The sequence below is a fragment of the Orcinus orca genome, chromosome 20, assembly GCF_937001465.1.
Source record: "Orcinus orca chromosome 20, mOrcOrc1.1, whole genome shotgun sequence".
In the NCBI taxonomy this organism is placed as follows: Eukaryota; Metazoa; Chordata; class Mammalia; order Artiodactyla; family Delphinidae; genus Orcinus; species Orcinus orca.
The window spans coordinates 12122871-12150052 of NC_064578.1; the positions used below are offsets into that span (position 1 = coordinate 12122871).

The 27182-nt window shown below is 43.3% G+C and overlaps 2 protein-coding genes and 1 pseudogene across 2 annotated transcripts in view; all 3 read left to right on the top strand.

The window, feature by feature from the left end:
* The first annotated feature begins 5330 nt into the window (after positions 1 to 5330).
* On the top strand, positions 5331 to 27177 carry TMEM231 (transmembrane protein 231). Its single transcript, XM_049703706.1, has 7 exons — positions 5331 to 5569; positions 5670 to 5839; positions 19494 to 19622; positions 19943 to 20086; positions 23053 to 23134; positions 24854 to 24970; positions 25332 to 27177. Coding segments are annotated over exons 1-7 (783 nt in total). The 5' UTR covers positions 5331 to 5430; the 3' UTR covers positions 25334 to 27177.
* On the top strand, positions 8568 to 13700 carry LOC105748150 (coiled-coil-helix-coiled-coil-helix domain-containing protein 2-like; annotated as a pseudogene).
* The window catches only part of CHST6 (carbohydrate sulfotransferase 6), a 32704-nt gene continuing 25475 nt past the window's right edge, over positions 19954 to 27182 (top strand). Inside the window, exon 1 of the mRNA XM_033434390.2 lies at positions 19954 to 20086. The gene's annotated coding sequence lies outside the window, so the exon portion shown is untranslated. The remainder of the gene's footprint in view (positions 20087 to 27182) is intronic.

The window sequence follows — 27182 nt, forward strand, 5'->3', positions numbered from 1 at the left end:
ATGCATCTGACAGGCCTGTTTGTTTGAACATTGTCATTCATCATTTCCTCAGTTGAAACTCCTGATGGATGTTGTGGAATCTAGCTTTATTCTGAAATTATTTTTGATATTTTAAGACTGTGTGTCTGAGCAACTAAAATCCGTGTTTGTTTCTTGCCTGTTTTAAATGAAATGAAAAATCCTTTGAATTTCATACCTAGAAATTATTGTTGTTGCATATAGGAGCACTGTTCTAAGTGTTGGGGGTAAGCAGTGAACAGAACAGACAACACTTGCACTCTTACGGAGTTTGCATTCTAGTGGGACAAAACAAAAAAAAATATGTTGGGTAATGATAGGTGCTGTTTAGAAAAATAAAGCATGGTGCTTGACTAGAGAGTGATGTGTGGGATCAAATGCATATTAGATAAAGTGGTTTGGCATATTCTAGGAACAGGAAGGAACCCCTTGTGGCTGGAGCTGAATAAATAAGAGGGTGTGTGTTAGGAGGTGAGATCAAAGGGATCTAGAACAAAAGTGAGTTGAGCTTTGAATTCCATTTGAAGAACTTTGGATTTTATTTAGAATGAAATGAGAAGTCAGTGGAGGGTTTTTGTTTTTGTTTTTGTTTGTTAGTATTTATTTATTTGGCTGCGCCGGGTCTTAGTTGCGGCATGTAGGATCTTTAGTTGTGGCATGTGGGATCTAGTTCCCGGACCAGGGATTGAACCCAGGCCCCCTGCATTGGGAGCGTGGAGTTTTAGCCACTGGACCACCAGGGAAGTCCCAGTGGAGGGTTTTAAGAAGTGTGACAGGCATGAAGAACCTAGGGGCAAGATGGGAATAAAGACGCAGACCTACTAGAGAATGGACTTGAGGACATGCGGAGGGGGACGGGTAAGCTAGGACAAAGTGAGAGAGTGGTAGTGTATATATGGACATATATACACTACCAAATGTAAAATAGAGAGCTAGTGGGAAGCAGTCACATAGCACAGGGAGATCAGCTCGGTGCTTTGTGACCACCTAGAAGGGTGAGATAAGGAGGGTGAGAGGGAGGGAGACGCAAGAGGGAAGAGATATGGGAATATATGTATATATATAACTGATTCACTCTGTTATAAAGCAGAAACTAACACACCACTGTAAAGCAATTATACTCCAATAAAAATGTTAAAAAAACAAAGTGTTATGATATGACTTTCCTTTTTAAGTGATCAGGCTAGCTTCTGTGTAGACAATAGACTATAGGGGGTTGAGGATGGAAGCAAGGGAAGAGTTAAGAGGCTATTGTGATAATCCAGGTATGTGATTTTGTTGGTTTAGACCAAGAAGTTATCTGTGGAGGTGGTGGGAAGCAGCTGTGTTCTAGATATATTTTGAAGGTAGATCCAACAAAATTTGCTGGTCAATTGAATGTGAGATGAGAGATGAGTCTAAGTCACGGTTTTGGAAGAATGGAGTTGCCATGTACTGATGTACTGGAATAGGGTGGAGCCAGCGGGGCGGGGGGCAAAGCAAGGCTTTGGTTTTGGTTATATTAAGATGCCCAAGAGACACATCCAAGTAAAGATGTAGAGTAGGTAGATGGATCTATGAGTCTCAAATTCAGAAGAGAAGTATTTAAACTATCGAACTAGAGATCCGCTAGAGAGTGAGTATAAAAATGAAAATACCTATTTTGCGAATAGAGCTAAACACTGAGGAATGAAGATGGTTATTCACCATCTGGTAATGAATCAGTGAAGGAGATAGAAATTGGACCGAAGACCCCCTGCTTCCCTTTACAGAGCTGGCCATTGAGTCCTAGTTCAAAGCATGTGTACACCAGCTTGCATCCGGAAGAACTCAGTACACTTCTCAGGGGAGAGATCCGCTGCTCACCAGCTTACAGGCATGTATGTCATCTGATGGTCTCAATGATGTGCAGTGTCTGTCTTCTATCTTTACCTACCTTCTTGATGTCCTTTTCCAGTTCACCATTCTAACTGGTGTCTCTGATCTGCCTTGATGATATGCATCACCTTCTTTACCTATTGGGTCATTATATTTAGCTTACTGAATGTTCTAAGGACACTGGATCTCTTCCTTGAGAGGGTTGTCAGTTGATGAGGTGAGTCAGAAGGAGAAATAGGATAATACATATATGCAATTACACGTTCACCAACTTGTGAAACATGGAGAGTAAATTTCAAAGGTATGTGAACATGGATACTGAGGGATGGCTAGGACAATGGGGGCTGACACAAAGCCAAGTGTGGCTTATCAAGAAGGACTTCACAGAGGGACTTCCCTCGTGGTCCAGTGGATAAGACTCCACGCTGCCAATGTAGGGGGCCTGGGTTCAATCCTCGGTCGGGGAACTAGATCCACATGCATGCTGCAACTAAGGAGTCTGCATGCCGCAACTATGAGCCCACATGCTGCAGCTAAAGATCCCACGTGCTGCAACTAAGACCCAATGCAGCCTAAATAAATAAATAAAAATTTTAAAAAAGACTTCACAGAGAATGTGAATTTTATGTTTCAGAAAGAAGGGTGCATTTTCCAAAGTGTAAACTTTCCTTAACAGATAGAAACAAAGCCTGGAGTTGGAAGAGGGAACTGGGAAGTCAAAGGGTTGGTGATATAAATGCCAAGGTGAAAGAAATATTGGAAAGTGTTGAAGCAAACATTCAGGAGTTCTAACCTGATTCAAGAGATCCTGAATGGGCGCTTATAGAAAGGAGTAGAATACGATTTTTTAAAATTTTATTTTATTTATTTATTTTTGGTTGCATTGGGTCTTCGTTGCTGTGCGCGGGATTTCTCTAGTTGCAGCTAGCAGGGGATACTCTTGGTTGCTGTGCGCAGGCTTGTCATTGCTGTGGCTTCTCTTGCAGAGTACAGGCTCTAAGAGTGCAGGCTCAGTAGTTGTGGCACAGGGGCCTTTTTTCTCTGTGGCGTGTGGGATCTTCCCGGACCAGGACTCGAACCGGTATCCCCTGCATTGGCAGGCAGATTCTTAACCACTGCGCCACCAGGGAAGCCGTAAAATATGATTAAAATGCATAGTTTTTAGAGAACGACTTTCTTTGTCCTTGGAGGTAAATTGCATAAAACACAAGAAAATTATGGAAATGGAAACTGAGACATCAGTTCTTAGTCAAGAATGTGTGAAAATGACACAATATAGACAAATCTTTAGCATTTAAAAAAATTTAATATTCTGTCAAGAATTGAAATAAAACCACAAAAAGTAGTTTCCTCAAATCAGGGGAACAAAGAGTAAATATTAGTATCTGTTATTATTAAACACTTTTGCAAAGCTCATGGCATCTCAGAGGAGGCTGAAGCACTTCATACACCCAAATTCTTAGTAGTTACCTCCGTTTCAGCAGTGACTAAGCCGACACCAGCTACAGCATGTGTTTCCTTCTGAAAGAAGGAGCTTTGGAGGCAAACACCTCCTTCCTCACAGCAGAGCCACCCTCAAGAAGCAACATCAGAACCATCTATTCTAAATTTTATTTTAATGGGTTTTTTTAAATATTTATTTTTTATCTTGGCTGCACTGGGTCTTAGTTGCGGCACTCGGGAGCTTCCTTGTAGCATCTTTAGTTGCCGCATGCAGGATCATTAGTTGAGGCATGTGGACTTCTTAGTTGCGGTGTGTGGGCTTCTTAGTTGCGGCATGTGAACTCTTAGTTGCAGCATGCACACGGGATCTAGTTCCCCGACCAGGGATTGAACCCCAGTCACCGGCATTGGGAGTGCAGTCTTAACCTCTGGACCACTAGGGAGGTCTCCTGGTTATTTAAATAAATGAAAGACATTCACTTAAAGCATAAGTACAGTATAATGGCAGAATCATAACATAGATTTAAGTCTAACAGTTGTTGTATTTAAGAGCTGTGTTGCCACCCCAGAAAAGCTTTAAAGCAAAAATGAGTGGTAATGGACCAGATATGTCAAAAAATGACATGGCTGATTACATTGTCACCTTGGACTGTGGTAAGGGCCCTGGATAGTTTCCCCTTATGGGACATCTTGACCTCTTTCTGTGTTGTTAGGATCTCGGCTGTTCTCTTCATCTGAAACCCACTTCTAGGTTATGGTGACTAAACTTATCATGGTGATCATTTTGAAATGTATAGAAATATTGAAACACTACGTTGTGTAACAGGAACTTACATAGTGTTGTAGGTCAATTATACTTCAAAAACAAACTCATAAAAAAGAGATCAGATTTGTGGTTATCAGAGGCAAGGTGGAGGGAGGGGGGAATTGGATGAAGGAAGTCAAAAGGTACAAACTTACAGTTATAAGATAAATAAGTACTAGGGATGTAATGTACAACATGATAAATATAATTAGCACTGCTCTATGTTATATATGAAAGAGTAAATCCTAGGAGTTCTTATCAGAAGGAAAAAAATTTTTTCTATTTAATTTTTAATCTATATGAGATAAGCAATATTCACTAAACTTATTGTGGTAACCATTTCATGATGTAACTCAAATCATTATGCTGTACACCATAAACTTATACAGTGCTGTATGTCAATTAAAACCTCAATAAAACTAGAAGGAAAAAATCCTTCTAGGTTGCCTTCAAAATAGGAGCATCTACTACTGGACTCCATTCTGAGCACAAACCTCACACTATCTCTTGGAACTGCAATGTGATCCTTTTGATGAAGAACTTGGCTATTGACCATGTTAAAAAAAATTCCTTCTGCCATGTTCGAAATACTAGGGGGCGGGTGGAGTGGGGGGAAAGCATTCAATTAAGTGATACTCCAACATTATCTTTGGAGAGGAGCATAGCTTCCCCTAAAACAGGTAGCCAAGCTTGTGCCCAATTAAGGTAACAAAGTATAGCAGAGCTATATAGTAATTATCCTTTCTCTCTCTCGAAGAGCAGGGAGATTTGTGTCCTGTTTCTGTCCGGCTATGGAGTATAATGAAAGCGATAGAAAGTTTGGAGACAGAGAGACATGGTTTGGTCTTGGCGCAGGATCAGGTCCAGGACCACGGCCACATTTATGTTCTCTGTGTTTTCCTCCAATGTAGGGTGTGCTGTGACTGGTTGGACTTAAGTACACAATGAACCATATTGGGGATTAACAGATGACACATATGCAAGTATTTACTTTATGTCAACATTTATGAAAATCTTATTTTACAAAAATGTTAACACAGGCGATGGCTACGACTTTGGTACACAGAAACAATCCGCCTTTGGGAAAGCGCAAGTAATGCGTAAAGCGACGACTACACTTCAGTTGCGGGCACCGCCCCGTTAGCCCCACCCCTGCCGAAGCCCGTCTCCTTGCTATTGGTTCCTTTCCCTGCCCCGTCGGTTGCCGTGGAGACCAAGGCTATGGCAACCAGGAGAAGCCAAAGTTTGTCGAATCTCTGGAACCGCCGAGGAATCCCGAGCTCTTGGCCCGACTCACCGCTGCCCTCATGGCGCTCTACGAGCTCTTCTCTCACCCAGTGGAGCGGGGCTACCGCGCGGGGCTCTGCTCTAAGGCCGCGCTGTTCCTGATGCTGTCCGCCGCGCTCACGTACATCCCGCCGCTGCTGGTGGCCTTCCGGAGCCACGGTGAGCCTGCGCCCCGGCCGGTGCGCGACGCGGCTCTCCGCGGCGACCGCGCCGGCTTCCCTGACCTCGGCCCCTCCGCCTCCCGCCCTTTTTACCTCAGGGTTTTGGCTGAAACGGAGCAGCTATGAGGAGCAGCCGACCGTGCGCTTCCAGCACCAGGTGCTGCTCGTGGCCTTGCTAGGACCCGAGCACGGTGGTTTCCTAGCCTGGAGCACGTTTCCCGCCTTCAACCGGCTGCAGGGGGATCACCTGCGCGTCCCGCTCGTTTCGGTGCGTGGTTCCCGCCTGGGCCCAGCCGCCCGCTGGTACTGGGCTGCGGTGGGGATGGGGGAAGGGGTGGGAGGGCGCGCCGCGGCCGGAGCCCCGGCCCCTGTGTCCGGGGGAGCCCGGCTTGTGTCTGAGGGAGTCACGAACCCACGGGAAGTTCTGTGCACAAGTTCACTGACCCGAGCTTATGTTTAATTTCCTGGGGAGCAAATTTGTTGTTTCATTCGACTTCTCCAAGCCGTCCACCACCCCAATAAAGTTAGCTACAGCTGTCAGCGTCTGTGACCTATACAGAGGCTAGAAGCCTGGGGGGCAACCTGTGTCCGACCCCGTCATTTCCGTGGGCCTGCCCCTTCCTAATGGAAGGGTGGTCGCGAAAGTTGCCTTGTGAGTCGTGAAGGCCGAGTGGTGGTCTAGTTAATTACCCCGTCGTGCAGCTGCAGTAGTGCATCAGCACTCGGTAGGAACGGAAAGGTCAGGCATTTTTAGGCAGACTGACACGCGGAAGCCAACATGCTGGTTGGTTAAGCAACCTCCGCAGAATGTGCTGCTGGCCCAGGCCCGCCTCCCTGGGCTCGCCTCCTTAGATGCCGCTGCATCCTGCCGCTGTCTGGGATGAAAATGAAGCATTTTACTGTCTGTAATCTAGTATCTGGTTCAAGATAAGTGAGGGCTTCCTATACAGTCACCCCCTTTACACTCATTTTCTGAAAACATTTTCCTTTAGAAGTAGGAAAAATCTGGATTTCCTTCTTCCAAAGTTGAATCTCTTTAGACATCTGTGAGATGATTGGCCTACAGTCAAATTTCTGCAGCGGAAAAAAAAAATTGACTTTTTGCCCAGCAACTAAACAAAATGACAAAAATTTTAAAATCTGATTGGTCATATGAACCGCAAACAAAATATGATTCCGATTATTTTTATGATTACTTTAAATGTCCTTTTTTTTCCTGACTATAAAAATGCATGCTCATTGTAAAATATTAAAGAGTTACAGGTACGTATAATGACATAAAATTAAAGGCTCAGTTTGGTACATGTATCAATACTTGTTAAACCTTCGTTTTAAGGTCTGCAAAGTATTTCATGATATGGAAAACTGCAGTGGATTTAACAGTTGCCTGTTGGTGGATTTTTTATTTGCTTTTACTTTTTCACTAGTAGAATACTGCAGTGAACAAGATTTTGAATAAGTCATACACCTTTAGACATCAAATTGTGAGGAATTGGAATAGAAGCTGTTTGTTGAAATTGTATAAATACATAGAAAACTAAGCAAGCAAATAAAATAATTATTAACTCCAGAAAAATAAAAGTAAGGAAAAGCAATCAGAGTTATGAATAGGATTTACATATCATAATTTGGTGAACACTGAATGTTAACTAACCGGAATAAGACTTTAACGCTACTGGGGGGATGGGAAGGCGGCAGTGATGGCTGGAAGGGAGGGGGAAAGAAAACTAAATCATCCCTCCTTGTGGGAAGACAATAGAGGATGCCTGAAATGGAAGTTGAGAAGAGCCAGCCAATGCCAAGGTTGTGTAAAGACATGGAGATACATTTCTAAATAATAAGGTAAATGAGGCAAAATTAGTTGCCCTGTGGGTGGAAGCCTGCAGGTTTTTGTAACAAACATTGTTGAACACTTTGATTCTTTAAATGATCAGGTCTTTTAAATTTATTTAAAAATAGAAGTGGAGTAGAGACAAATTTATTTTCGCAGCTCCTCCCTAATCATGACATATTGCCCATTTTTATAATCTCAAATCTCATTTGAGATTATAATGCCTCTGGGGAAAGGTGACTGCGGGGGAGAGTCCAGCATCGAGGTACGTTTCCTTTTCCCTGTAAACCCAGTGTACTTCTGTTCCACCTGTGTTTCCTTTCCAAAAGTGGAAACAAAGGTTGTTGTTCTTGTTTGTATTACAAACACACAAAAAATTAACTTGTTAGTTTTACTTTAGGTTAGCATTCCTTATCTTTTAAATTTTTGGTAGAAATTTTTTTTTTACCTTTGTTTATTCCTATCTGTCATACTTTCTGGTTACTTGAGTCTAAGAAATAATCATGAAAACTTAAAATAATCATGAAAACAAGGATACAGCATTAGGTTTTATTCATGTGTTCTTTTCACTTGTTCATCCACCATGACCTGGGTTGGCTTCCCAGTTGGATTGCTAGTTAGCCTCTTATCTCTGTAACCAGAAACCACTCCCTTGAGAGCACTGCCCACCAACCCCCTACTTCTGGTGTGTGTGTGTTGCGATTTTGTGAAGCCAAGACTACCTCCTGTTTTTATGGTGTCCAGAGCTATCAATCCTCTTTAATACTGGGCAATTTTATACTGTAAAACATAAAGCCAAAGCTCCTTTTTCTTAGTCTTTTTTTTCTCTCCATTCTAAGCCTCTATAAGTAATTTATGACCTTGTCTACAGTCTTTCTCAGTAAATTATTTGCTTCCTTGCTGGCTGAGCTCTTGGTTTGAGAATAGTTTGAAATCATGAGATACAAATAAATAGTTAGAAGATATAAAGGAAGTACAGAAAAAAAGTAAGCAAAAATTCTAGGAGAAAAAGGATAATATCAATACAAGGGAAAGAGGTCTACCAGATATTAAACTATACCTTAAAGCTCTAATAAGTAAAGTAGTGTGGTTTGGGGAATTATATAAAAAGTATGGAAATGGACCCTAATATGACAAAGGTGGCATTTTAAATCAGTGCGTAAAGATGGAGCTAGTCCTCAGAGACTGTACAGCAGAATTAAAGTCCAGATAGATCAAAATTAAATTCAAAATCATAAAAGTACTGAAACAAATGAGTGAAAGCTTTTTTGTTTGTTTTGTTTTTTGTTTTTTGTTTTTTTTGCGGTACGCGGGCCTCTCACTGTTGTGGCCTCTCCCGTTGCGGAGCACAGGCTCCAGACGCGCAGGCTCAGTGGCCATGGCTCACGGGCCCAGCCGCTCTGCGGCATGTGGAATCTTCCCGGACCGGGGCACGAACCCGTGTCCCCTTGCATCGGTAGGCGGACTCTCAACCACTGCCCCACCAGGGAAGCCCCCAAGAGTGAAAGCTTTTAAAACTCTAAGTATGACGTAAAATTTAGAAGGCATGAAAGAAACTTTTTTGATAAATGCAAGTATATAATTTAAAAAATCATTGGCCTGGTGAAAACCATAAGCAAAGCCAAAACACAAATGACAACAAGGAAAAAAGTTTTACTATTTGTATCACTTGTAAAGGGCTAATTTTCCTAACATAAAGTGCCTACAGATCTATAATTAAAAGACCAACTACCTAGTAAAAAAATGGACAAAATATGAACAGTTTATAGAAGACAAAACACACTGTGAACTAAAAAAACATATGCACAGCCTAAAAGTTGAGAGTTATGTTTTATTAGGCAGACATACTGAGGACTTCAAGCCTAGGAGGCAGCATCTCTAGTAACCCTGAGAAAACTGCTCCAAGGAGGTGAGGTAGGATATACAGGAGTTTTGCAACAAAGGGCAGGTAGTAGGAACAAAAGATTACTGTTAGTAAAAGAAAACTAGATCTCAAGTTAAGGAATTTAGCGCTTTGCTATGTATGGGAAGATGCTAGAGTTTGGGCTCACTGAAATCATTCCTTTGATATGCACCTCAGCTGTCTGGGGCCAGTATCCTGTGTTTTCACATCCTGAATTTCCTCAGGGTGCACCATGGGGAGTGGCTGCAGTCTGATGGCTGCTAGATGGCAGGTATTTTTGTTTCTGTCCTGAGTTCCCTCAGGGCTCGCCAGCTCACCATCAGCGTGGGTGTAATCGCTAATGACTGTGACATCCTTTGTTTACTGATGTGGCAGGCAGTATTGTATTTCTCAACACATAACTCTTAAACATATGAAATCGTGCTCGTAATTAGATGCAAATTAAGAATAATTGAGATATCATTTTTATCTATCAAATAGGCAAAAATTGAAGTTTCGTAGCACGGTGAGCAAGATGTAGGGAATTGTGCATACACTCCTGTATATCTCTGGTGGGAGTATAGATTGATAAAACCCTTTTAAGGACCATATTTGTTTGTCCATATATGTCAAAATTACCAATTCATGTGCCTGTTTCTACTTCTAGTAAGGTATCCTAAGGTTTGTGCACACATGTGAAATGACTTATGTAAAAAGTTGCTCATTGCAGCATTGTCTGTAGCATCAAAAGATGGTAAACAGGGCTCCCCTGGTGGTGCAGTGGTTAAGCATCTGCCTGCCAATGAAGGGGACACGGGTTCAAGCCCTGGTCTGGGAAGATCCCACATGCCGCGGAGCAACTAAGCCCGTGCGCCACAACTACTGAGCCTGCTCTCTAGAGCCCGCGAGCCACAACTACTGAGCCCGAGTGCCACAGCTACGGAAGCCCACACGCCCAGAACCCGTGCTCTGCAAAAAGAGAAGCCACTGCAATAAGAAGCCCAAGCACCACAGCAAAGAGTAACCCCCGCTCGCCACACCTAGAGAAAAACCCACGCGCAGCAACGAAGACCCAGTGCAGCGAAAAATAAATAAATAAAATAAATAAATTTAAAAAAAATGGTAAACAACCTATGTAGCAATAGAAGACTCATTTAAAAAGTTGTTACATCTACCTAGTGGAATGTTACGTAGCTTTTTTTTTTTTAAATGAAGTTGGATTTATATCTATTGATGTGGAATTACCTCCAAGAGAAACTGATAAGTGTAAAAAACAAAAATTATATATAATATGCTTCCATTTGTATAAAAATAGGAAAAAAAAACCCAAAATATACGAATGTGTGTATTTACATACACACACATGCATGCTTCAGCTATCTCTGGAAGAATTCAAAAGAAACTGACAACATTGATTGCTCTGGGGAAGGAACTAGGTGGCTGAGGTTAAGGTGGGAGAGAAATTTTTCACTACATAGCCTTTTGTACCATTATAATTTTGTAACATGGGAATGTAATACATATTCAAGATTTTAAAATTACAATGACAACAATTTTTAAAGGAAAAATTTAGAAACCGCCGTGTAAAACAAAAGCAAACCAAAAAACCAGTAAAATTTTAAAAGCAGGTAAGTATATAAAATGCCACAGTTACTTTGGAAAATAGTTGGCAGTTCCTCAAAAAGTTAAGCATAGAGTTATCCTCGCTCTTCTAGTCCCCGCTTCGCCGCGCATTTAAGATTCCTCTGGAAGCCGAAGCTGCGCTTTCGGCGTGGCCCCTCCAGCCAGCCGGACCCCTCAGATGAGAATTGTGCCCAGGCCAACGCCCGCAGCTCAGCCACCAGCAGCGGCCCCACCGTCTGCTGTTGGCTCCCCTGCTGCTGCTCCCCGGCAGCCAGGTCTGATGGCCTAGACGGCAACCACTGCAGCCAGCGTCGGCCACACTCTGGGTCATGCCCTCCCTGGTGGCTTCAGTAGAGGAAGTAATGCTGAGCCCTCAAGGCCTGACGTCACTTACCGGGAGCCTCAGGGAACCCAGCGGGCACAGCAGCAGCAGAATGGCCCATGCTTTTTTCAGGTGAAATAGTTTTTGGAGTGTGCACTGAACCAGGGTGACCTTAAGCTTTGTGAAGGTTTCAGTGAGGTGCTGAAACAGTGCAAATTGGCGAACGGGTTAGCTTCATCAAGAAGTTCCAACTGAAGACATGAGAAATCATCTCTCATGACCATGTTGATTTAGCATTAAAAATATAATTGATAGTGAAGATATAAAGTATGAAGCCACCAGTTAAGCCTCTCCTCGATCATTAATAGCTTTTGTGCTTCAGAATTGCAGAGGAAGAGGGTATTCTCACCATGTAGAAGCTCATGAGATGGTATTGAGTTTGGGGCTGGGCGGATGTTTGGCCTCTTAAACAAGCTTTTGTTTGTGAATTAATTAGAATAAAGTGATTTTCTTTCCAAACTAAAGAAAAAAACATAGAGTTATCCTGTGTCCCAGCATCCCTACTCCTAGGCATATGTGTACCCCCCAAAATTGAGGACACATGTGTACACAGAAACTTGTGCACAAATGTTCATAGCAGCCTCATTCATAAGAGCAATAACAATTCAAAAAAAAAGTCCAAACAACCCAAACGTCCATCAGTGAGTGAATGGATAACAAAATATGTTATATCCGTACAATAGAATATTACCCAACCACAAAAAGGAATGGAGTCATGATGTGTGCTACAACATGGATGAACCTTTTTGCTAAGTAAAAGAATTCAACCACAAAACAGCACATGTTGTATGATTCCATTTAGATGACATGTCCAGAATAGACAAATCTGTAGAGACAGAAGGTAGATTAGGGAAGATTAGGAACTTGGGGAATTAATTGGTGGAGAGGAGAGATGGGTAGTGACTGCTAGTGGGGATGGGTATGTGGTTTCTTTGGGGGCTGATGAAAATGTTTTGAAATTGGAATCAGTGGTGATAGTCATACAACTTTGTGAATATACTAAAATCTACTGAATTGTAGCAAAAGGGTGAATTTTATGGTATGTGAATTATGTCTAAATTTTTTTAAAAGCAGGTTGGTGATATCCTGGTGATATGCTTACAAGCCATAGTAATAAAAATTGCTATTGGGAATTTCCAGGTTAGGACTTCGTCCTTTCACTGACTAGATCCCTGGTCTGGGAACTAAGATTCCACAAGCCCCACAGCACGGCCAAATAAATGAATAAAATTGAAATTGCTATTGATTTACCATGCCTCTGGCATATGCTAAGCATTTCATCATTAGATAATACATTTAAATTCCTGTATGTGATACTTGGCCTTTAACAATCACTTAGTAAAGTGTTAGCCATTGATATTTTACATATATTATCTCTTTAAGCCTCACAGTAACCTTGTGAGGTAGAGGTTATACCCCCATTTTACAGATGAAGAGAACGAGACTCAGAGCTAAGTGACAGTTTCTAGCTCTCAGCTAAGCAGTCAGGACTACAGCTCAAGGGTTTCTTGGGGTTTTTTTAAGATTTATTTTTATTTATTTAGGCTGCTCCGGGTCTTAGTTGTGACACACAGGATCTTTTTTTTTTAGTTGAGGCATTCATGCAGGATCAAGTTCTCCCACCAGGGATCAAACCCTGGCCCCCTGCATTGGGAGCGCAGAGTCTTACCCACTGGACCACCAGGGAAGTCCCCAAGGTTTCTTCTTTTGTGTCTTATACTCTTAACCCTAGTGCAGCAAAATACTCTTCTAACTCTGAACATAAAGCTAGACTGACTACGACCTGTCCAAGAAACTGCCCAGAGAGCCAAGGAAGCAGTGGTTTTAGGTCAAAGTTTGACCAAATGAGGGCCTCGCTGGTGGCGCAGTGGTTGGGAGTCTGCCTGCCGATGCAGGGACACGGGTTCGTGCCCTGGTCCGGGAGGATCCCACATGCCGCGGAGCGGCTGGGCCCGTGAGCCATGGCCGCTGAGCCTGCGCGTCCGGAGCCTGTGCTCCGCAACGGGAGAGGCCACAACAGTGAGAGGCCCGCGTACCGCAAAAAAAAAAAAAAGTTTGACCAAATGCTTGGAGGTGGCTTTGCGGGTGCTAATTTGGGAAAATGCCTTAGAAGTCAGAAACGGCTTTGTTTCTGCTTTAGTCAGCTCACTTTGGACAGCGTCTCTAAAGTCCCTATGCTTTTAATGCTTTAAAAGTCAAGTTTCTTGTTTCTAATGAAAGAAGAAAAAAAGCACGGAGTGACCTTTTTCCTCAATGAGCCTGACTTGGTTCTTTAAGCATGTGTGACCCAGAGAATATGGGGGCTGAAGACTACAAGAGGATGCAAGAAGATGAGTGGAGAGTATTGTGTGTCCGAGACATGTTTTTTCTCCTCTCCGAAATCAGAATGTGTCTGCCTGTCAGTGGTATCTTCTTTGGCTCAGCGGCCATGGCTCACGGGCCCAGCCGCTCAGCGGCACGTGGGATCCTCCCGGACCGGGGCACGACCCGCGTCCCCTGCACCGGCAGGCGGACTCCCAACCACTGCGCCACTAGGGAAGCCCTGTCAGTGGTATCTTAACAATAGCTGTTGTCAAGAAGACAGGCTTGGCTAGTCCTCATTGACTACATATGAAAACTCAAAAGTACCAGCACCAAAACTTGCAGAAGGGACATCAGCAACTTGAAAGAAAACCCCAGAGACAATAATAAAACATTTTAACCCTAAGAACCAAGTGATAAGCAGGTAAGGGAAGGTTCAAGAGGCACTTAATAGTAGGATAACTCCACAGAATTTTAAAGCCTGCTTATGAACCCAGACCAGTGAATTTTAGTTCCCTTAGTGAATGTTTTTTAAATGCTGTAAAAAAGCACCAGTGTGCTTCATGGCACAAAGGACAAACTTGCATAGAAAAGTATGGATAATACTGAGTCAGAAAATGATTCAAAGAATCATGATGTAAAGAAGTTTTAAGAATCCCTGGATCAATTTATTTTGCATATATTTTTCTATGTGCATAAATAGGATATCTGATATTAATATGCCTAAATCTAAAAGCTCTTTCAATAAGTATAACATAAATACCCTTAGTGATTAGAAAGCATTGTGTCATAGTTTAATTGGAAATATTTTTGCTTTCTTACTGGTATATAAAATATTGGTACATTTTATAATTAATGGTATCTTAGGTTAATTGAAATACAGGTAGCAAGGATTTTATATGTCTAGGAGACATGGAGTAGTAGTTCCTACTTTGCTGGAGACCCAAAGACTGGTGTCAAAGAGTACTATCAGCTTAAAAAGAAAAAATGGGAAACCCCAATGATGACAAGTATATGGTAAAGTGGACACTGGTATAAACTAGGAAATTAACCTTCAGTAAAAGAATATGACTCTAGGGAATTCCCTGGTGGTCCAGTGGTTAGGACTCTGTGCTTTCACTGCCAGGAGCTGGGTTTGATTCCTGGTCAGGGAACTAATACCCTGCAAGGCACGTGGCACAGCAAAAAAAAAAAAAAGAAAAAAAAAAGAGTATGACTCTAGAGAATAAAAGATATGAAAACAAACAGGAGCCAAATAAAATTCCAGCAAACTATCAAATACTGTAGAATCCCTGATGAGAAAAATGTTGCAAGTCAAGGCACTGTGGAAACAATGGCACTAGTTAAATATACAGCTACTCTTACTGTCAGATGCTGTGCTGGTTATTAGGTCTTGTCTCAGCTCCAAACCTACCCTCCTATACTCTCCTTTGTGATGCTCATGCTGAGATACTGAAAACCACATTTTCCTCTGCCTACTGGCTCCCTGTTAGATTCTGCCAGTAGGAGGCATGGTGAGCCTTGTTCTGGGAGTGGCAGAAGACCAGAAATTGCAACCAGGGTGAAGAACCATTGCTGGGGTGATGCAAACAGCAAGGAGTACATCTTTCCTCCTGCCTTATTGATTCCCTCATGGGTTCTTCATCCTAGCTCCAAAGGTACCAGTACCAGCTGACAGCACTCCCCTTTTGAGGTCTGAGTCCTAGCTCCTTGAGGTAACGCCAGCCTCTTCCTTTTCTTCTCCGGCCCTAGGTAGTTATCCTGCAAAAAGTGTTCCCTGTTTGCTTTTTTAGTCCACTAATGCCTGTGTTATTAGTTATCCCCTATACTATATTCCCCTGTTAAAATAACTGTTTATTTTCATTTCTTCCTTCCTGATTGGACCCTGATTGATACAGGTGGACTGATGGGCATTGACTAAATCCAAGGATGCCTGTATTTATCCTATCTAGTATGTTAGTATTGATTTCACACATATCTGTAAAGGATTACCTGTTTTAACTCCAGAAATCTTTGAAATTAGGGTTCTTATGGGCTATTATAGAATCAGGAGTCAGTAAACTTAAGTTCTAACCCCAGTTCTGTCATTGGGTTCCATACCCTCTCTTGGCCTCAAAGTAATTATATAAAGAGGATGACAGTACCTACCTCTCTAACTATTGCTAATTATTACTAGTAATAGTACTTCTCTCCTGGGGTGTGCAGAGGGACGAGACAGGATGAACCGTGGATACAAAAATTGCTCCAAATTGCACATATAGCTTATAGAAATAAGGTGATGGTGTGATTTATGAATTCTCTTAGCCAGACACACCCATTGGATTTTAGTTACTAATCCTAAACTTGTGTTAAAGAAGTATTAGCTCATTGAGGGGACTTCCCTGGTGGCGCAGTGGTTAAGAATCCACTTGCCAATGCAGGGGAAATGGGTTCAAGCACGGGTCCGGGAACATCCCACAGGCCTCGGAGCAACTAAGCCTGTGCGCCACAACTACTGAAGCCTGCACGCCTAGAGCCCGTATTCCGCAATGAGAAGCCCACGGACCACAACAAAGGGTAGCCCCTGCTCGCCGCAACTATGTGCAGCAACAAAGACCCAACACAGCCAAAAATAAATAAATAAATATTTTTTAAATGTTTAAAAAAAAGTATTAGCTCATTGAACACCTGCCTTTGTAGCTGTTGCATTTTGTGTTAAGCTTGGTTTGAAGTAAATGGAATTAGCTAATTGATTCCATCAGTGGTCCAAGTGATAGCACAGCGATATAACTCACCTTGCCAGCCCCAAGGGAGCGAGAGTCTTAATTGGTGACAGGTCCTCTGTGGGAGATGCACCATTTGCACCATCACTCATCCCCATGGGCCTGTCTGGGCCCTCATCTTCCACTGTCTCCAGCTCATGCACTCTGCTCAGCTGCACTGGCCTCACAACACTGACCCGCTTTCACCCAGAGTATGTGTGCTTTATTAGCTTGGATCACTCTTCCCCAAGACATTTATATGTCTTATCACCTCACTTCACCTGACTTCTCGGACAGTCAGGTATTCCTGAATACTTTGTATAAAAATTTTTGTTCTGTCCTGGTCATTCTCTAATTTTAGTTTGCTTCATTTTTCTTTGTGACACTTAGCACTACCTGGGCACATATCTGTTTGTTGATTTACTTTCTGCCTCCCTGGCTGGGAATGTAAGCTCCATTAGGGTGGGGACTTTGTCCATTTTGTTTGCCATTATATTCCCAGAACCTGAAGCAATGCCTGGCACATAGTAGGCCCTCAGAAAATATTTGACAGGTTGGGACTTCCCTGGTGGTCCAGTGGTTAAGACTCCACGTTCCCAGTGCAGGGGGCCTGGGTTTGATCCCTGGACAGTGAACTAGATCCCGTGTGCCACAAGTAAAAAAAGATCTCACGTGCCGTAACTAAGACCCAGCACAGCCAAATAAATAAATGTTAAAAAAAAAAAGGAAAAGGAAATATTTGACAGGTTAATGAATGGATTTAACAAGTAGACACCAATTATGGTGCTGTGCTGGATCTCTGTCCTCTGTGAACATGGCGTAAAAGTGTGCTGGCTTCTTGCAAAAAGATCTTTCTTAACCGACATCTTCTCCTTGAGTTTAAGTCTGGACATTTTAGTCCTGGAAAGAGGATCAGATTTGAAGTCAAAGATGTGGTTTCATATCCTGTCTTTACCAATAGTAGCCATACTCCATAAATCCCTTAATCTCTCTGAGCCTTGGTTTTCTCATATGTACAATGGGGATAGTACTTGCTCTGCTTACCTTCGCCTTATTGTAAAGGTCAAATGAAACGTGTTTCTCTCCCTCTCAGACTGTGTTAGAATCTGGATTCTTCCGGCATTTCCCTCCTGGTCACTCTCCTCTCTTGCAAGTTGTTGATCTTTGTCTTCCTATCCAACCCTAAAGATCCAGAAAAGCCATGGATCCACTACAGAGAGTTAACCTGATTTGTTTTCCAAATCTTCCCAGATACCAACTGAAACAAATTCACAGGAAGACAAGCCTGTGAATTCACAGACTCTTTTCCATCCTACTCATAATTGCTAATACATAATTGCCTCGGTAACCTGATCGTCAGCCATGGTAACAGATATCCCTCGCCTACACCGGCAAAGCTGATGTAACAGGACAGAGAAAATAGTATCCAACAGAACAGAGAGGGTAGGTTTCTCTATAACAAGGCCTAGGTTAAGGACATTATTGTCTAGAAGGAAAGAAATGATTGAAAGGTTCTGAAAACTGAGATATCTCCATCTCAAACGACCTTACTAGCCTGAAAAAGAACAAAGAATCTCTTCCCCCACATAAAGATATGGTGGAAAACCAAATGAATCAGTACATGGGGAATTCAGATGGGAATGCTGATACCCCATAGCAGAATCCTTCTGGGAACCTACAGTGGAAAAGGATCAGTTGTAGTAACAAGATCCCGAGTTGTGGCAAGGAATCATGTCACCAGTGATCACATTTCAGTGAGTCTTTCCTGCTAGTCATTTTAGGGTCACTATGAGGTGAGACTGGATTCTGGTGTTTTTAAAGGATCTGTGATTTGTGTTTTTCCCTCCTTGGATCTCTGTTTTCCCTACTTTTTTTTTTTTTTTTTTTTTTTTTAGTATTTATTTATTTATTTTTGGCTGCATCGGGTCTTAGTTGCAGCACTGGGGCTTCTCTCTAGTTGTGGTGTGCGGGCTCAGGAGTTGCGGCCCGAGGACTTAGTTGCCCCGTGGCATGTGGGATCTTAGTTTCCCAACCAGGGATCAAACCCACGTCCCCTGCATTGGAAGGCGGATTCTTAACCACTGGACCGCCAGGGAGGTCCCTTCCCTACTTTCATGGCCGTAATTTATAAAGTACCTGTGTGATTTTAATGCCTCACTGATTTTACTTAGCTTTCTTTTTCATTGTATTCATTGGTACTAAAAGATGCACTAGGCTATAAAGTCCTGACATCAGTCCAACACTGAGAATCTGAATCAAAGCACTGTGGTTAAAGAATATATAAATAGAGCTTGGTGTTTTTCTGCTGAGTCTGTTTGGGGAATGCATAATGATTAGGATTCTTTCTTTTCTGTTTTAAAAGTTGACTTCTAGAGAAGTAGAAGTCTGTTTTGATATGCTATTTAAACGTTCCGTACAAACTCAGGCATGTTTCTAAAAAGGAAAGAAAACACCAGCAATAAAACCAAAAAAGCAAATGAGGCAACTGAAAAAGAACAATGCATCCAGATGTTCACACTGTCGTTACTGCCACTTCCAGGTCTTCTTCAGTTTGGCCCTAGAACATTTGAGAAGCCCAAGTATGCAGTTTAGGGGCCATGCATATGTGTCTCTTTCACCACGATTGATCCACTTATACCTATGTATTTTTCTCTTTTCTTTTCTTTCTTTTTTTTTAAAAAATAAATTTATTTATTTATTGGCTGCGTTGGGTCTTCATTGCTGTGTGCGGGCTTTCTCTAGTTGCGGCGAGCGGGGGCTACTCTTTGTTGTGGTGTGCGGGCTTCTCATTGCGGTGGCTTCTGTTTGTTGTGGAGCACAGGCTCTAGGCATGCGGGCTGCAGTAGTTGCGGCACACGGGCTCAGTAGTTGTGGCTCGCGGGCTCAAGAACGCAGTCTCAGTAGTTGTGGTGCACGGGCTTAGTTGCTCTGCGGCATGTGGGATCTTCCCGGTCCAGGGCTCAAACCCATGTCCCCTGCATTGACAGGTGGATTTTTAACCACTGTGCCACCAGGGAAGTCCCTTTTTCTCTTTTCTTCCGGTGAGGAAGATAATGCCTCTGTGTGGCAGAACTATGAGTCACTGTGTACGTCCAACAGTGAGATGGATTCCTCCCAGACTTATTAAGGAGCGAGGTCACTGGCCTGTTTTGGCTTTCCTAGACTAGAGAAGAAGACAGGAACCAGGATGGGAAAATGGACATGTTACATTTTAAACTGGAGCTTCCCCTGCAGTCCACGGAGCACATTCTTGGTGTGCAGCTCATCTTGACTTTCTCCTACCAACTGCACGTGAGTCCTCTCCCTTTTGTCTTTCAATAGAACAGAGCCCCCTGTCTGATTTCTGGGAAAACCCACACTGCAGAAGACTTTTCAGAGGTGTCGTTTGGGATTTCACTGCAGAAGTTAAATTTGAATGTTTTTCATTGAGGTCACATTAATTTACATGAGCTATTAATAGGTCAGAGGGTTCTGGGCAGAGTGCTTCCTGCATGGCTGAGTGAGGCATAGGAGGGATGGCTAGGCTTCAACTACAGACAGGTGACACTTAGAACCCAGAGCCCCTTGGATCTGGCCGAAATTGATACTGTCTCTCCTTCTAATGACTTCAGAGGATGTCGACATTCGTGATGCAGAGCATGGCGTTCTTCCAATCCTCCTTCGCTGTTCCAGGGTCCCAGTTATATGTGAACGGAGACCTGAGGCTGCAGCAGAAGCAGCCCCTAAGCCATCGTGGCCTAGATGTTCGGTACAACGTAAGGATATTGCTTACTGTCCATCTCTTTTCTTTCTGTATGTTACTGTTGTGTGTGTGTGTGTGTGTGTGTGTGTGTGTGTGTGTGTGTGTGTTGGGGTTTTTTTTTTGGCCGCACCACGCAACATGTGGGATCTTAGTTCCTGGACCAGGGATCGAGCCCATGCCCCGTGCATTGGACGCGTGGCGTCTTAACCACTGGACTGCCAGGGAAGTCCTTGTATGTTACTGTTTGTCAAGTTCTTTGAAGAGGGAGAAAGGAACGTTGGAAATAGCATGTCTTTGTGGGTAGCATAGAAAAGGATTTCTGAGGAATTCTTACCATGAGTTATTTTAAAATATGGAGACAGATACCCCTGTATTTACATGTAAAAAGAGAGGAAAAGAATATGTCTTCGTTTTTAAGAATGGAATTGCTTATAGTTTTTGGGTGCGCGCACACGTGGGCACACACACACGGTGTATTTATTTCAGTTGATCTTTTTCAGTTCATGTAAAATATTTGAAAAAGAATACTGGGACTTCCCTGGTGGGGCAGTGGTTGAGAGTCCGCCTGCCAATGCAGGGGACACGGGTTCGAGCCCTGGTCCAGGAAGATCCCACATGCCGCAAAGCAACTAAGCCCGTGCACCACAACTACTGAGCCTGTGCTCTAGAGCCCACGAGCCACAACTACTGAGCCTGAGTGCCACAGCTATTGAAGCCTGCGCTCCACAACAAGAGAAGCCAGCGCAATGAGATGCCTGCACACCGCAACGAAGAGTAACCCCTGCTCCTGGCAACTAGAGAAAGCCCGCGCGCAACAACAAAGACCCAATGCAGCCTAAATAAATAAATAAATAAATTTATTTTAAAAAAAGAAGAAGAAAAGAAAAAGAATACTAACCACAATTTGTTAAGCATATAACATGCCAGCCTGAGTTAAGAGGTTTAAATGTGTTATCTCATTTAATCATTACAGCAACCTCATGAGATGCCTTCTCTTGCAACTTCCCTGCTCTCCAGCCGCTGGTCCTTTCATTGTCCCCCTATGCTCCTTTCTAGGTTGCTTATCCTATTGCCCCATTCTGGTCCCTGTTCAAAGCTCCTGAGTACAGTCCTTCCCTGGCACTCCTTCTAAAGAACATTTACCTGTCCCTCCATCATTCCTCACCCAGGTTTACTCCCCTTACCTCCACCCGAAATATGAAAGAGAGGTTTTCAGTTTGTTCATTTGCCATCTCCCTCAGTGGTAAAAGCGCTGCCGTCTTCTGTCTTCTCTCACCCCAGCGCTTGAAACAGTGCCTGCTGCATTGTAAGCACTCAGAGTTGATGTGAGAATGAACTCTCATCTCACACATGAGGAAACTGGAGCTTACAGGGATTGATTAATTTTCCCAAAGTCCCACAGCTTGAAAGTAACGGAGCCATGAATTGTCTCTCTGAGGCCAGAACTCATGCATCTGATCACTTTTTACTAACCTTTACATTATCACAGGGAGGCCTGTATAAGTTGGGCTGGGCTACTTTTTTTTTTTTTTTTTTTTTTTTAGTATTTATTTATTTGGCTGCACTGGGTCTTAGTTGCAGCACAAGGGATCTTTGTTGCCACGTGTGGGATCTTTGGTGTGGTATGCGGGATCTTTTTTTTAGTTGCAGCATGCGAGATCTAGTTCCCTGACCTGAACCCAGGTCCCCTGTGTTGGGAGCACGGAGTCTTAACCACTGGACCACCAGGGAAGTCCCTGGCTGGGCTACTTTAGAAAATGAATATGAGATGTTATCATTTGTTATAGGCATAAGCCAGGACTGTTCCAGATAAATTGGGATTCGTGGTCACCTAGCTATAATCAACATACATTTTGTTTTGTTTTGTTTTAATTAATTTATTTTTGGCTGCTTTGGGTCTTTGTTGCTGCACGCGGGCTTTCTCTAGTTGCGGTGAGCAGGGGCTACTCTTCGTTGCGGTACGCAGGCTTCTCATTGCTGTGGCTTCTCTTGTTGTGGAGCACAGGCTCTAGGCATGCGGGCTTCAGTAGTTGTGGCTCGCGGGCTCTAGAGTGCAGGCTCAGTAGTTGTGGCACACAGGCTTAGTTGCTCCACGGTGTGTGGGATCTTCCTGAACCAGGGCTCGAACCTATGTCCCCTGCATTGGCAGGTGGACTCTTAACCACTGCGCCACCAAGGAAGTCCCAACATGCGTATTTTAAAAAGGAGGAGACTATCAGATATAAACTTAATGTAGCACTTTTTATTTGAAGGTTTGTATATTACATTATGTCAACAGGAATATGATATTAGAGGGCAGATCTTTCTTTTCTTCAAAGGATTATGTGCTTACTGTTTGCGCTTTATCCTATTTCCATCTCTGTATTTCAAAGAGATCAATTAGAGAGAATCCAGGCAAGAGCAAGAAAAAGACAAAGAAGTTGAAAATGTGGTCTCTTAAAAAAAATTAATCATTTCTCCCATTGGAATAGAAAGGGGTATTTTATAAATAGCTTTTAACGTGTAGAAGGTGTAAAAGGTGGATATTGACCCCTTGTTTCCATCCCTACAAAAAGAAAGACTGAGAGTAAATGACTTAAATTGTTGCAAAGGAGTTCATTCATCCTTGAAGAAAAGATTATCAATACTGGAATGGGCCACCAAGCAAAAGAGGGTTGTCTCTGAGGTCAGCCTGGGTGGGCAGGAGGGTAGAAAAACAAGAGGGGAGGGCTTCCCTGGTGGCGCAGTGGTTGAGAGTCCGCCTGCCGATGCAGGGGACACGGGTTCGTGCCCCGGTCCTGGAAGATCCCACATGCCGCAGAGCGGCTGGCCCGTGAGCCATGGCCGCTGAGCCTGTGCGTCCGGAGCCTGTGCTCCGCAACGGGAGAGGCCACAACAGTGAGAGGCCCGCGTACCGAAAAACAAACAAAAAAAACACCAGGAAAAACAAGAGGGGAAGCCGCTTGGGTGCTCACATCACATCCTCCTGTCGAATCCCAGGTATCTGTAATCAACGGGACCAGCCCTTTTGCCCATGACTACGACCTCACACACATTGTTGCTGCCTATCAGGAGAGGAACGGTGAGTCATGGGGAGAGTTCATTCAGCTGCTTCTCAAGGACTTTGCAGGTTAATGGCGTTATTGGAGAGAAACAGAATTAGAGCCCACGTCATATGAAAGTATCAAAACCAGTGAATGCTTGGGACTTCCCTGGTGACGCAGTGGTTAAGGATCCGCCTGCAAATGCAGGGGACACGGGTTTGAGCCCTGATCTGGGAAGATCCCACATGCGGCGGAGCAACTAAGCCCGTGTGCCACAACTACTGAGCCTGCGCTCTAGAGCCTGCAAGCCACAACTACTGAGCCTGTGTGCCACAACTACTGAAGCTCTCGCGCCTAGAGCCCATGCTCCGCAACAAGAGAAGCCACCACAATGAGAAGCCAACACACCACAACGGAGAATATCCCCTGCTCGCTGCAACTAGAGAGAGCCCTTGCACAGCAATGAAGACCCAATACAGCCATAAATAAATAAATACATTTATTTATTAAAAACAAAACAGTGAATGCTCAGTTATGGAAGGTGAACAGGTTGCTCAGGGTTTGTCCTTTTTCGCCTGATCTAAAGACCCACACGCTAACCATCCCCTCCACTGCTCCTATGGTCTGGCAGGTTGGTGCCAGTTAACTGCCATATGTATCCCACCGCTGACTTGATGGGTTTATATGTATAGATATGTGAGTTCCTCCCCACACCATACCTGTAAAAGAAGCCAAAGACAAGTTGCTGTCCATAGTTTTCAGATGGAAATAGGGACTGTGCATGACTCACCCCATGTCAGCAGCTGCAGTAGGAGAAAGCACCCAAGGTTCTAGCTGGAAGGCCGAGGGTATCCATCCCTTTCAAGAGGTGGGCTCTCAGGCTGTCCCTGAGTGTGTGCTTGACTCAGCACATCTGGCTGGTTGGTGGTCTGAGGTTTTCTCTAAAGGCATCTAAAGCATTACTTGGCAACCAGACATCATAGATACTATACAGAGACATTTAACAAGTGAGGGGACTGCAATTCCAGTATTTCTTTCTGATTTTATGTAATACCCTAGCAGCGTTATTCCAAAAATAAAGAATTTTAGAACAGAAAAACGTTTATCTACAAATCAACTTTTCTTTCTTAATTCCTTCCAGTCTTTGTACATGTGTAGATTTTTTTATACAGCTTCTATCATAGTTTATTATTTATTTATTTTGGCTGCACTGGGTCTTAATTGCTGCATGCAGGATCTTTTTTTTTTTTTTTTTTAGTTGCAGCACGTGGACTTCTTAGTTGCGGCATGCATGTGGGATCTAGTTCCCCGACCAGGGATCTAACCCAGGCCCCCTGCATTGGGAGCACGGAGTCCTCCCCACTGGACCACAAGGGAAGTCCCAGCTCCTATCATAGTTTAGAGACACTTTATGATCTGTCTTCTCTTTTGTACTTTGTAATATAAATATTTTCCCACACTGCTACAAAGTTCTAATTGGTTTTCTTTTCAGAGGTAGCATAGTATTCTTTTGCTTAGCCGTTCAACAATTGTAGAACACATAGACTGTTTCCAAGTTTTTAACTTATTTTAACAAGTATTTTAACAAATAATATGTGAGCAACTTTGAACATTCAGTTTCTCTTTCCTTTTGAATTATTTCTTTGCTATGAGTTCTGAAGTGCAGAATTTGCCTGAGAGGTCAGAGTATTTTTATAACCCTCAATATTTTATTGCCGAAGAGAGTGTTCATGGATTAACTCCCCATTGTGTTGCAGTAACCACCATCCTGACTGACCCCAACCCCATCTGGCTGGTGGGAAGGGCTGCAGAAGCTCCATTTGTGATTAATGCTGTCATCCGATACCCCATGGAAGTCATCTCATATCCTTTCTGTTAAAGGGCCAACAGTAGCTGGGTTTCAAAAAAGGAAAGGATTCCTCAGTTGTCCCAGGAAGGAACAGATGTGGGAAGCCTCAGACTGGAAATTGCTGCATTTGTAGCCCCCACGCAAATGACTGTCTGTCTGCAGTTCATACAGGAAAAAATATTCATTTCCTGTTCATATTTCTTCTTGAGTAATTCTTCTAGATCAGAATCATCCATATTTATATCTTAATAATCTTTTATTATCTCTTTTATCTTAAGGGTATTTGAAACATTTTTGCCATTTTCTGTCTAAACTAACCCTTTGGTTTAACATTTCCTTAGAAAATGTCATCTGTGATTCCTTAACTGTTTGTACTTATCTACCAGGATTCTGGGAAATGATAAAGTTTGCTTGGATCCAGTATGTCAGTATCCTACTTATCTTCCTCTGGGTATTTGAAAGAATCAAAAGATTTGTGTTTCAAAATCAGGTGGTGACCACAATCCCTGTAACAGCAGTGCCCCAGGGAGAACTGTATAAGGAGCATTTATCTTAAGAAGACCCTGTCTGAAAACTCTGAGCTACCTCACTGTTGTCTTCTGAGGACTGTCATCTTACGAAATTTCTGAAAAGAGCCTGTGGACACTTGCCCAACTTGCCCACGTGTGTGCTTTTCCTATCAGAGACAAAGAACATTCCTTTCTAATTTCCCTCTACACAAATTCTATATTTTCTACGCGCCTACAAAAATAATCACGGACTAGTTTGTGGAAATGTTTCTGAGGGTTCCTGAAGGCTATAATTTGCTTTTGTTTTTTGTCTCTGACTTGAATTTCAGGAGAAAACTACAGTCAGTTCAGAGAGCTTGGAAAGAGTCCCATCTCTGGTCAAGCAAAGACTTTTCCTCTCTTGAACTGAGAAACATGCTATGTATTTCTTCCCCCTATTGTAAACCACGTTTTACTCTTTTCAGGGCTCTCTGGTGATAGATATGCAAATCATCAGCACTTTCCACTCCTGGGCATCTAAATTTCCCATTCAGAACTGATTTCCAGCACTGAGAGGCCTTTAACTGGAGATCTGGAGAGTGAGAAAGGGAGCGCTCCAGAGCACATGTGTGCACGTGCGGGAGGGTGGGCGACTTGAGGACACTAGGACCATCCATCCACCTGCCCCGAGTCTAACAGACAGTCATCTGTCGGTAGCTCAGCTGAACAGCCCTTTATCCGTGCCCTGCTGTGGCTGGCTCTTTGCCCTCTGTCTGGGCCCCTGGAATAGCAGGCTGCAGTCAGAAGTGCTGTTCCTTTCACAAGCCCCTCAGCAACAGTGGGGGAAGTAAGGAGTGTAACAACAGGTTCTTTCTCTTTGGCCCTCACCCAACACCCTGGACGCTTGCCACTCCTTCTCCTTGACAGCCCTCCCCCTTCTTGAAAAGGACATGGGTGACAGAGGAGCTGTTGTTGGTATTGGCTCCCACTGCCTGACAACCACAGAGTTTACTTGGAGGGCTAGCGGGAAGCCCAGCTACTTGTGTTTCCCTCGACTAAGGAACAGGGTGCCCATCAGAGTGGGCCGCTTTGGAGAGGACACACAAGGAGCAGGGAGGGGATAAAGAGGATGCTAGCCCAGGCAGCCCAATCCGGGCCTAGCCTTTAGCAGAATGACACGCAGTCCAGCCAGATTACCCTCATGACTAAGTGAGTGTCTGCCGAAGAGACCGCTGGAATGGGCCTCTGTTGCAGAGAATTCTCCATTCTCGCCCTAAGGACACCTGGACCTGCTTTATGATACCGAGATATCACTGGCACTGGAAGGACATGCCCTCTGTGATCCACGCTTCACTCCCATCCACACACACACTCCTGAGTGCATGCCTCAGTTTACCCTGGAGACTCAGTTTTTATTTCTAAAGCACCTTTTCATTCAGGCTGACCAAAATAAGAGTTTTGGAAACAAACCTGTTTTGAAGTATCCAAGCACAAAAATATCCTAATATCGACCCCTCTGCTTTTTCTTTTAATATTTTGGGCTGTTTATATGCCTAAAGTTTTTTTCTTGAGATTTAAATTAAAATGGTTTCTGGTTTGAATCACCAAAAGGTAATGAGTATGGAAAGATAGCTGAAGATGTGTATAAACATGGCTTTGCATTTTATTACATTATTTTCATGCAAAATGTGTATAAAGAACCATGATGTTTTGTAACTTTATAATTAAAATGTTCAAACTGGAAGGTTG